General features: G+C 42.2%; 1 protein-coding gene across 1 annotated transcript; it reads right to left on the reverse strand.

Moving 5' to 3' along the window:
• Positions 1–2286: 2286 nt before the first annotated feature.
• Positions 2287–12359, reverse strand: LOC148008261 (pentatricopeptide repeat-containing protein At5g25630-like). Its single transcript, XM_087674355.1, has 3 exons — positions 12111–12359; positions 3101–3325; positions 2287–2490 (listed from the first exon to the last, which is right to left on the reverse strand). The coding sequence occupies exons 1-3, from the start codon at positions 12357–12359 to the stop codon at positions 2287–2289; spliced, it is 678 nt and encodes a 225-aa protein (XP_087530481.1).
• Positions 12360–12716: the final 357 nt, after the last annotated feature.

Genomic DNA, 12716 nt, shown 5'->3' on the forward strand with positions numbered 1-12716 from the left:
CATAATGGAGTTGTATCCTCCCTGAACTTGGGGTAGGCCAACAACAAAGTCCATACTGATGAATTCCCATTTCATTTGGGGAATGTCAAGTGGTTGCAACTTCCCTGGAGTTTTGACATATTCGGCCTTAATGCGTTGACAAGACAAACACTCAGTGACATATTTGAGAACGTCACCTTTAAGCCTCTCTCAATAGTAGCTCTTTCTCACTGCATTGAGGGACTTGGCAAAGCCAGGATGTCCTGAAAAAGGGTAATCATGAGCTTCCCAAAGTATCTTTTTCTTGAGTGACTGGCTTGCCGGTATACATAATCTCGTTCTATAGTAGACAAGTCCACTGCTGATACAGAATTCTAGATACTTAGCCTGTAGCTTCGGGTCTTGATCCTTGATAGGGATCTCCCTTAGCATCTTCTGATAGGTTGGATCATGGCATACTTCTTCTCTAGCTAGCTCAAGTATTGGGCTATTTGGCATGGATACCTTTGTGGCTAGAGATCTGGCCATTGATGGATCTTGCAAGATCACAGAATTTAGAAATGCCTTGCGACTGAGTGCATCGGCAACTACATTCTTCTTTCCAGGCCGGTATTTGATTTCAAAATCATATTCCTCCATCGACGTTACCTCATGTTGAGCTCGTTCTGGGTAAAGATCCACTTAAGAATTTTATGATCCGTCACTAGGGTAAACTTGTTACCCAACAGGTAGTGTCTCCAAAGCTTGAGAGCATGGATGATAGCTAACAACTCCAAATCATGGGTAGCATAATTCTTCTCATGGCTCTTCAGTTTCCTTGAAGAGTATGCTACAAGATGACCTTCTTGCATAAGCACACATCCTAAGGCAAGCGTGCTAGCATCAGTTACTACTTCAAACTTCTTACCAAGTTTCGAAAGTTTCAGGATAGGTGTTGATACCAAACTTTGCTTTAGATTATCAAAGCTGGATTGTTCAGCAATTGACCATACAATCAATGTTTGCTTCTTCAGTAGACTGGTCAGCGGAGCTGCAATCAAAGCATAGTTTTTTATAAAGACTCTGTACCATCATGTTAATCCAAGAAAATTGCATATTTTCTTGATAGTTGTTGGTATTGGCCATTCCAGAACGTCTTTGACCTTGGCTGGATCCACTGAGATTCCTTCCGCTGTCAAAGAGATCGTGCAAGAGCTGCGGAACACGGAGTTCAAGGTACAGCAAGAAATAAAGACTATCAAGAAGATCTCGATAATACAATATTTGATGCCAAGTTCATTATATTGTTTGTCAAATATTTTACAAAAGAAGAGTCAAAAATAAATGACAAAGCATGTCAAACTGTCCTCTGGTTTACAATAAGTGTATGAACTTGGATTCAGGAGCTCCAAATAAATATCTCAGTTTCAAGATTTAAACATAAACAGCTGTACTGTTTTCTGTCTAAAGGGTACTTTAGACCATTCATACCATTCAAACATGAAGACTGTTTGAATCTCTAAGTAGTTGAGATTACAAAGTTCCAAGTCAAGGCTGCTCAAAAACTGTGTAGAACAAACATTGGGCTTTCCACTAAGATCTAGACAAGCTAAAAGTTATTTCTGCTTCTGCGAGAACACTCTTTTGTATTGCCACTTCATAATAAACCAGTCCATCATATAATAGAAGAGATGCTTTAACTTGAAAAGCCCTCAATCAGATCAGGAATAGGGAATTTCATTTGTGATGTTCTTCCATCCTGCCTCAATTCTCCATTTACCTAGCAACAAATCTGCAGATCTTGCCCATTAATTTGAGAATCTGAAACTGCTGATGTTTTTTCCAAATACATGAGACATGGCAGATTCCTTTGTAATTTTGTACCCTTCTTTTCCAATGATTACTGCTAGCTCTGAGTTCACGCACCAATTCCTGTACACCACAAAAACAACATGTTGCTATAGCACAGCTTGTTCCAGTCGATGCAAGTAGTCGAAAAGGACTTTGCCTTTGAACAATCCCAATCGCCACTCCACTAAATGCTCCAACTGCAGCTGCGCAAAGGGTGCGATTGACTATGTGAGAAGCCCATCCCTGGCTCCCGGTGTAGTCGAGAGGTCTACCCCGTGGATTTACAAAGCGAGGCCTCCTTTTCGCGTGATCGTCTTGATCACCTTCTATTTATGCAGTAGGTCATGGAAAGATGGGAATCAAAGGATTCATTTGTCAGTGAATTTGCTCTGTCGAACGATGAAGATACACAGAATGCGTTGGGGCATTGCCCTGTCTGCGTCACCGATCCCCATCCTGGTCTCCATCAACCTTGTCTTAGTCATGACACTCGGGCCGCTGATCAATGGTCGATGGAGAAGTCGGAGGGTTGCCCTTTTGGAATTCACCAGCGTCTTCCACAGGTTGCTGACTTTGTGTTGCTGCATTCATCTTGAGACGGAGATCAAAAAGCTTCTTCTGCATAGGGGTAAGGTTAGCATAGGCTTCAGGATCAGCCGTGGCATCAAAGTAGACCAAAATCTGGCAGAATTTTGGCAGAATTTGGCCTATAAACTGGCTCTAAAAACCCAAAATAAACGTGCTGTAAAGCAATCAAGCCGCGTGCATATAGCACTACTGAACTCTCGGAAAAATCTGGCAGAGTTTCCCCTGTAAAATGGCTCGAAAACCAGAAAAACCAAATCCAAAATAGCTCAAAAGCTAATCTCCCACTGCACTGCTAAACTTTCTGCGAGATCACAAGAGAACTGATCTGTCTCTGAAAGTGGTCAAACCACTACGCATAAGCCACAACAATGCCTCAACGGCATAAGCAAGCACAAGATGCAATCCACAAACTATCCAGAGTCCAATACATCCTATGTTGATGCCGAATGGGGTGCTCGAGGGACTTCAGCCTGTATCACCGAAAGGATCCCGGACATGGGCATTCCCCCAAATTAGTCTTTTCTTTTCCCTGCTTTTCTGCCAGCCCGCCATTGATAGCATTTCAAAAATACCTCTCTTTTCTTAGCTTTTTCCCTCATTCCGACACAAGTTTATTTACACCAATCATGGATTGTATGTGGACCTTGACATTAGAATCCACAAGGCATCCTCTTGCTAGCATTTCCTTTAGAACTTATTGTACCTTATCTTTAAGACAAGCCACACCATAGGCCTCTAACAGCAGATTGTATGTGAGTGAATTTGCACCAATACCACCAATTTGCTTCATTTCTTGATAAGCACGTTCTGCCTTTTCCATCTGTCGACTGTTTATGTAAGCCTTTATAAGCATATTAAAAGTAGCATGTGCAGGCCGCACATTCGCAGCCTTTGCCCTGTCGAACAAAGACTCCACTTCTTTATAGCACTTCAATTGCAAATACATATTCATGGCACTGTCAAAACATGGTTGGAGTGGTTTGAGGTCAGTCTTCTCAACTTCAGATAGTAACTCCAGAACATGATCAGTGTGCAATGCATTAAGGGAATATATATATTGGATGCGGATTATTAAAATGCACCACACAAACAATGAATCACACGCAGAAATTAACACAAATGCACAACAAAAGAAATGGAGGTGTATACGACTCGGATGCGCAGCAACACGACATTCACCCCCTCTAAACCTGCGCATCCTCCGGATGTGCCAACTATCCAGGATCATTCAAGTCCACAAACAGGTCAAGTCCATCTTCTGATTCTAGTAGACCTGTTTCTCCATTGGCTTCATCATCTATGTCTTCTGTCTCTTCTGCTTGTCTTTCTCCTATCTGCTCTTCTTCTGTCAATGCCTCAAGTGCATATTCTTCATCTTCTCTTCTCTTGAAAATCTTGACTCGTTTTCCAGCAATAGGCACCCTCAATAATGTTCCATCTAATTCAGCCAGCTCATAGGTACCATTGTCAAAAACCTTTTTCACTTCATACGGTCCAAACCATCTTTGAACCATTTTTCTCATGCTACTATGCTGATTTTCTAGACTACTATCGTAGACTAGAACCCAATCCCCTTCTTTTATGGCTCTTGGCCTCAAGCGATGCCTTAAATCAAACCTGTCCTTATTTCTGAGACGGGCTGCCTTCAAACGGTCAACGGCTAGCTGCACATCTTCTGTCCTTCTCTCTAGTTGACGAATCCGAAGGGCTAACAACTCTTCCCTTGATAAATTCTCATGCCACGGAAGAACACTCCAAGTGAGAGCACAAATTTCAGTAGGCATGATAGGTTTTTGCCCATACATCAACTCCGCAGGCATGTATCCAGTAGTCACACTATGCGTAGAGCGATCAGCCCACAATGCAAAAGGTAGTAACCTCGGCCAATCTCCAATCCGACCTCTACAAGCTTTTGCCAATGCTTTAACTATTGGCGGATGTCCTCTTTCACTTTTGCCATTTCCCTCTGGATTATAGGCAGTAGTAAGAGCCAATTTAATTCCAAGCCGTGAGAAGAATTCTCTAGCTTCATCAGCATCTAGCTCTCCACGATCAGCTGTAATCTTGCCTATACATCCATACCTGCAAAATATTTCTTCCAACAAGAATTTACATACTGTAGTGGTGGTCTTCGTCCGCAACGGTCTACCTTCAACATAGTTTGTAAGATCCTCCCTAGCCAAGACAAGATATCTCATCTGCCAAAGTCCCACTGGCAAAGTAACCAATTCTACCACCCACTTGTAATGCATACATAGTGGATAAGTCGGATGCAGCTCATCACGATGTCGCACTAAAGAGTAAAGCTGGCAGTCCCTGCAAGTCTCCACAAAGTGAGAAACATCTTTATACATCCCTTTCCACCAGTATCTTTCTTTGATTTTCTCATAGGTAGCCCACACACCTCTATGTCCAGCCCATGAGCTCTCATGAAACTCTCGCATAATCTGTATTTGCATCGCTACATCACAAACTACTCTCAAGGGCAAGCCTCCTCTCTTCTTTGGATGCTTCCAAAGAAAACCATCTTTCAAGAAATACCCATAAGCCTTCCTTCTGATTTTCTTGAATTCATCATCTGTCCAATCAGCTCTTCGAGTCAATGAACTTAGATATTGTCCAATTTGCAGCCATTCATCAACATAAAGTTCTTCAATAAAGGCTTCAACAGTAGAAACATGACAATCATGAATAAGGACAGAAGCAGCAAACTCTGTCTCATCATCTTCTGCAAGCATTGACTCCTCATCCTCATATCTCGCTCTAGAAAGCATGTCAGCAACTCGATTATCTTTCCCTACTATGTGTCGAAATTCTGGATTCAATGATTTGATATAGGCAATCCATCGAAGCATCGCTATATCTGGAGTCGAGCAACTAGTAATCATGCCAAGCAAAGGCAAACAATCTGTTTCCACAACAATTGAAGCTCCAATAAAATACCCTTTGTCACACTTCAGTGCAGTGACTACTCCCCACAACTCTCTTTTAATTTGTGGATATCTCCTTTGTCGCTCATTAAGAACTTTAGCTCCAAAGTGGATTGCATACCTATTTCCATCAGCATCATCCTGTCCCACAGCCCAACCTATGCCAATAGGGCTAGTATCAACTGTCAACATGATCGGCCGTCCACACTGATAATCCGCCTTGCGTAGAGTAGGAGCTGATTGCAACAGCTTCTTGAGCTTACGCATGGCTTTTGAATGCTTCTCATCCCAATGAAATTTCTGCCCCTTTCGAAGCAGCTGATAGAGAACATCTGCAATATGAGCAAAATGAGGAATCCAAATCATGTAAAATACACAAGCTCCCACAAATCTCCGCACCTCTGAAGTAGTCGAGCAATACTCTGCAATCCTATTTATGGCATCCACCTTTGTAGGAGAAGGCTTTCTGCCATAATATCCAACCATATGCCCAACTATGATGACTTCATTAACAGCAAAGACAGATTTTAGCCCTGAAAGTGTCAAATTTACCTCCTCTAATCGTGTCAATATTTGCTCACAAGCAATCAAGTGGTCAGCCACAAACTGTCTACATCCACGCAAATCAAGACTTTCATTCTTTTCTTCTTCTGCACAACCCTTAATAGGCACATCATCTAGAAAAGGCATGGTATACTGCGGAATATAGTCTTGAAGAACTCTATGCATAGCATTCATCATATGAGCAACTGAGTTTGTAGCACCTTGAGGCAAGGTACACATCCTCACAAGACCAATAGGTGTCCGCATAGTAGTAATATCCCTGCTTTCCAAGGCAAGCTGAAACTGATCATAACCTGAATACAAGTCACCTAGTGAATAGATGGCTCGTCCTGCAAAAGCCTCAGCAAATTCATCCACAACTGGACCTGTTCCCACATTCCTGATTGTCACTTTGTTCACGGGCTGCATATCCTGAATAAATCTCAAAGTACCATTCTTCTTTGGTACAGTAAACCACCTGTTAGAATAAGGTGCAGAAGAGGGTTCCAAAATCCCCATTTTAATCTTTTCATTCAGCAACTCTATTAGCTTTGGCAAGTGTGCTTTAGGCACAGGTATAGGACGTATATTCCATGGTACATGAGGAACAGTGAAGATGACCATGGGTGCAACCAATTCAGGGCTAATGCAGCCAATTTCATGTGGAAAGAAAGCAAATGCCTTACCATGACGTCTAAGCATCTCTCTAAAACATTCTTTTTCCACTGGAAGCAAAAAATCATCATTTCCAATCTTAAATTCTGCAAGAGTTTCAGCTGTAAACTTATGTCCAATATTCGCAGGATCCCTCAACATAGGCTGCTTCATAGCTTTTTCAATCTGCTCATCACTATCAGAAGGAAGCGGGCCTGCAACCGGCTTAACCTTCTTATCAACTATTTTATATTTTGTGTCAACCTTGGCATCATGCAAGCACTCTTTCCTTTGCTGCAATTTCTGCAAATTTTCAGCATCTTTCAACTCTGTTGGCTGAAAAATTTCAGCCTTTAGCTCTATGGACTGCATGGGTGCAGCCTGAAACTCTGTATGCAGAAATTTTTCTGCATTCAACTCTGTTGGCTGAATGAATTCAGCCCTCTGCTCAATGGACTGCATAGACGCATCCTGAAACTCTGTATGCTGAAATTTTTCTGCATTCAACTCTGTTGGCTGAATGGATTCAGCCCTCTGCAATTCTGTTAGCTGATCAAGTTCAGCCATAAATTCAGTTTGCTGAGTTTTCTCAGCCTCTAACTCTGTTTGCAGCATAAAACCAGAAATTTCCTGAAACATATCCAAGGTTTGCACAGGTATAATCTTTGAACCCTTGCATACATCAATTTTCAGCATTGCTCTTATCTCAAACAATGTATCTGCATAAGACATCCCTTCATACAATCCATCCACATGCTCTTCTGCTTGCAAAATACCTACTTTCTTCAACTCTTTCTCCTTACGACCAATGTACTGCCTGGCAGCTCTAGGCAAATCTGAAATTTTCAGATAACTTACTGAACTATCTGAAGTAAACCCAACAAAGTTATTGGAGAAAGACTGGCTGCCAGAAGGCGAGATCTCCTCTTTTCTCCGCTCCGTACCACTGGCGTCTCGCAAGACAGCGGTACCTAATGAAAATCCAACTCCTTCGCAGGTAGTGGTGCCTCACGCAAGGAGTCCCTGTTTCTCGGATGATTTACCCCAACAGTCATAAACTGAACAGCTCGCATACCATCTTTACTACGTATCCGCGCATAAGCTGATCCGTCATCCATCACTTTTGTTTCCATTCTTGCTTCTGTAATGAAAGGCTGTCCAAGAATAATCGGATAAGAACATGAATCCTGAACAAAGCAATGATAATCCTCTTCAACATTACCAATGAAATTCTGATACTCGGACAAGCAGGATACATATCACCAGAAGTATTATTGGTGGCTCTCATGCGCCAGCCATGCTCTGCATCCATAGGCCACTTGCCACTCTCATAAACACCTCGAGCAATAAGATTAATCTCAGAACCATGATCAACTAAAGCAATCAAGGGAATTTGTTTCTCTCCAATCCTTACCACTGTCTCAGTGGTTGCTCTAGCCCAATGACTTCGTGAAAAATGGCTGCGAGGAATAAGAATAGGGGTCTCATCATCTTCATACTACGTAGGCTGCACTATTTTCCCCAATTGCGGATTAACAAAAGCATTCTCAACCATCACTGCATCATCATGCTCTTCCCCAAGAGCTCCATGCCACAATCCCTATAAAGCAGGTCCTTCCATCGCATGTCGTTTCCTCTGCAAAAGATCCTACATCTGATCCTGTATTTCTCTTCTAGCAATCCCAAGAGCCTCTCCAACAGTAAAAGTAACTTCACTATTCAAAATTCTTTCATGAAAAATCTTACTCATATCCGTTTGCATATCAAGGTCTGACAAGAGCTTGAATCCTAGCTCTTTTCTTGGTTGCTTCTTTTCTTTCTGCTTGTCTCCCATTGGTTGATCGGAACCTGTTTGAGTTGGAGAATTTGACATAGGTGGAGCTGTAACAGGTGGTGAAACAAAGTCACCCCCTCTAGTCTTTTTGGAGGAGCTAGGACCCTCCTCATCTCTTCTTCTCTTTTCCTCAACCATGGCATCTAAACCCTGCGTTTTAGCCATATAAGCAAAAATAGAATACATGTCAACAGGAGAATCCCATCCTGTTTCTCCTCGGATGCTAGAGCCCATACAAGTCATAGTAGAAGTTTGAACTTTCCCTCTTCTCGCTATCTCCAAGGCAGAAGACCATAAAGCAGAGTCTCCATTAGATTTCTGCTCAAGCTGGACTCCAAAAGCTGAAGCATCTCCTCTAACACTCACATAAGCTGATCGCGCAGCCATATCATCAACAAGCTTCTTCATACCTCCCTTACCAAAGTTCGTGTCAAGAGGAGCGCCAGTCTCTGTCAGCCATATCTTCCCATCTTGTCCCCAGAACACTACATTCTTCTTACGTGCTTCCTGAAAAGCATCACAATCTCTGCAGTGTTGGTGCTCTGTACTATCACACCAAATACATCGTCGCCCTTTCCTTTGACCAGCTGGAAATGCAGTCACTGGAGCAAGTGCTACAGCAGGTACTGACATAAGTTGCTCCTTTAATTTACCAACTTCAGCTTTGACTGCTTCAATTGTCAAATCCGCCAAGCCTTTAATAACATCATCTACAGATAAGGGCACTGGAGCAGCAGGAATTGGTGGATTTACAACAGGAGGAGTAGGCTTAGGCAAAGAAGCAGCAGGGGTAGAAGAAGAAGTCTCCAAGGATTTTTCAGGAACTGATCCTGTGTTTCGATGCAATCTGACTCTCCTGCGCAGCTTCTTGACAAGAGCATTCACAGCATCAATGACATGTCTCCACTCAGTCTTTAAACCTGAATCAGTAGCTTGATCTTCTAAAAGATCATCCAACTTTTCCTGCAAATCAGCTTCTGCAGCTTGCAAAAATATCTCCACTTTCTGCATCTCCAAAGTTTGCTGTTCAGTCCCATCCAACTGATCATAACGGCTTTCAAACTCTCGCAGAAGAGCGGTAACAGAAAGTCCCTTATTAGGCATAGAAACCCATGCTAAAAAATTCCTGCGATTCATAAGACCTGTATCCTCCAGGAAATATTCATCTTTTAATGCCTTTTTAAATTCAGCCCAACCTGCATGTGCCTCTTGAATTTCTGCAATTCGACCTTCAAGAGCGCGCACCACGATCCGCAAGAAGTAGCGGCTCCAAACATCTTGAGAAACCCCAAAAAACTTCATCTTTTCTTCATACAAATGCAGGTAAGTTGACACTTGCTGGCCATTAAACTGCTTCATCTCCTGTTGGACAGCTTTCAAGGCATCCATAGCATCATTGTCTCGTTTTGCATGAACTTGCTGCTGCATATACATGGTAAATGACTGAAACAGGTTCTTCATGACATTATCATCTGTCATCTCTTCTTGCGAGTCTCCCATCTTGCTGATGACGCAGCACTTTGACGTCGGGTTCACCAGAAATGTCAAAGAGATCGTGCAAGAGCTGCGGAACACGGAGTTCAAGGTACAGCAAGAAATAAAGACTATCAAGAAGATCTCGATAATACAATATTTGATGCCAAGTTCATTATATTGTTTGTCAAATATTTTACAAAAGAAGAGTCAAAAATAAATGACAAAGCATGTCAAACTGTCCTCTGGTTTACAATAAGTGTATGAACTTGGATTCAGGAGCTCCAAATAAATATCTCAGTTTCAAGATTTAAACATAAACAGCTGTAATGTTTTCTGTCTAAAGGGTACTTTAGACCATTCATACCATTCAAACATGAAGACTGTTTGAATCTCTAAGTAGTTGAGATTACAAAGTTCCAAGTCAAGGCTGCTCAAAAACTGTGTAGAACAAACATTGGGCTTTCCACTAAGATCTAGACAAGCTAAAAGTTATTTCTGCTTCTGCGAGAACACTCTTTTGTATTGCCACTTCATAATAAACCAGTCCATCATATAATAGAAGAGATGCTTTAACTTGAAAAGCCCTCAATCAGATCAGGAATAGGGAATTTCATTTGTGATGTTCTTCCATCCTGCCTCAATTCTCCATTTACCCAGCAACAAATCTGCAGATCTTGCCCATTAATTTGAGAATCTGAAACTGCTGATGTTTTTTCCAAATACATGAGACATGGCAGATTCCTTTGTAATTTTGTACCCTTCTTTTCCAATGATTACTGCTAGCTCTGAGTTCATGCACCAATTCCTGTACACCACAAAAACAACATGTTGCTATAGCACAGCTTGTTCCAGTCGATGCAAGTAGTCGAAAAGGACTTTGCCTTTGAACAATCCCAATCGCCACTCCACTAAATGCTCCAACTGCAGCTGCGCAAAGGGTGCGATTGACTATGTGAGAAGCCCATCCCTGGCTCCCGGTGTAGTCGATAGGTCTACCCCGTGGATTTACAAAGCGAGGCCTCCTTTTCGCGTGATCGTCTTGATCACCTTCTATTTATGTAGTAGGTCATGGAAAGATGGGAATCAAAGGATTCATTTGTCAGTGAATTTGCTCTATCGAATGATGAAGATACACAGAATGCGTTGGGGCATTGCCCTGTCTGCGTCACCGATCCCCATCCTGGTCTCCATCAACCTTGTCTTAGTCATGACACTCGGGCCGCTGATCAATGGTCGATGGAGAAGTCGGAGGGTTGCCCTTTTGGAATTCACCAGCGTCTTCCACAGGTTGCTGACTTTGTGTTGCTGCATTCATCTTGAGACGGAGATCAAAAATCTTCTTCTGCATAGGGGTAAGGTTAGCATAGGCTTCAGGATCAGCCGTGGCATCAAAGTAGACCAAAATCCGGCAGAATTTTGGCAGAATTTGGCCTATAAACTGGCTCTGAAAACCCAAAATAAACGTGCTGTAAAGCAATCAAGCCGCGTGCATATAGCACTACTGAACTCTCGGAAAAATCTGGCAGATTTTCCCCTGTAAAACGGCTCGAAAACCAGAAAAACCAAATCCAAAATAGCTCAAAAGCTAATCTCCCACTGCACTGCTAAACTGTCTGCGAGATCACAAGAGAACTGATCTGTCTCTGAAAGTGGTCAAACCACTACGCATAAGCCACAACAATGCCTCAACGGCATAAGCAAGCACAAGATGCAATCCACAGACTATCCACAGTCCAATACATCCTATGTTGATGCCGAATGGGGTGCTCGAGAACACCATATTGGGGAATATGGAAATTTCCTATAATTTGGGGACATGTGGTCAAATCTTTGGATTTGTCATAACTTGAACACTATAACTCCAAAGCAAGCGCTCTATAGCTCAATAGATTCCATTTTTCAAGTGCTTTCCAATGATAGGTCACATCATATGGTTTTGAGAAACTTATGGGCATGTTATCCGGGTGCCACCTTTTTAGTATTCAAAAAATGGGAATTGGGAGATTCCCAAACTCACTAATATTGTGTTCGAGGGATTTCAGCCTGTATCACCGAAAGGATCCCGGACATGGGCATTCCCCCAAATTAGTCTTTTCTTTTCTCTGCTTTTCTGCCAGCCCGCCATTGATAGCATTTCAAAAATACCTCTCTTTTCTTAGCTTTTTCCCTCATTCCGACACAAGTTTATTTACACCAATCATGGATTGTATGTGGACCTTGACATTAGAATCCACAAGGCATCCTCTTGCTAGCATTTCCTTTAGAACTTCTTGTACCTTATCTTTAAGACAGGCCACACCATAGGCCTCTAACATCAGATTGTATGTGAGTGAATTTGCACCAATACCACCAGTTTGCTTCATTTCTTGATAAACACGTTCTGCCTTTTCCATCTGTCCACTGTTTATGTAAGCCTTTATAAGCATATTAAAAGTAGCATGTGCAGGCCGCACATTCGCAGCCTTTGCCCTGTCGAACAAAGACTCCACTTCTTTATAGCACTTCAATTGCAAATACATATTCATGGCACTGTCAAAACATGGTTGGAGTGGTTTGAGGTCAGTCTTCTCAACTTCAGATAGTAACTCCAGAACATGATCAGTGTGCAATGCATTAAGGGAATATATATATTGGATGCGGATTATTAAAATGCACCACACAAACACTGAATCACACGCAGAAATTAACACAAATGCACAACAAAAGAAATGGAGGTGTATATGACTCGGATGCGCAGCAACACGACACCGCTGATACGATGAATCCCACATATTCAATCTGATGTTTGAAGAATGCACACTTCTTCATCTTGGTATAAAGCTTGTGTGTCCTCATTGTCTCAAGGACAATGCAAAGCTGGGGCTCATAATCGTCTTCCTGTT

Source organism: Lygodium microphyllum, unplaced genomic scaffold (genome assembly GCF_053477565.2).
Source record: "Lygodium microphyllum isolate KBCC unplaced genomic scaffold, Lygodium_microphyllum_v1.1.10 scaffold_222, whole genome shotgun sequence".
Classification (NCBI taxonomy): Eukaryota; Viridiplantae; Streptophyta; class Polypodiopsida; order Schizaeales; family Lygodiaceae; genus Lygodium; species Lygodium microphyllum.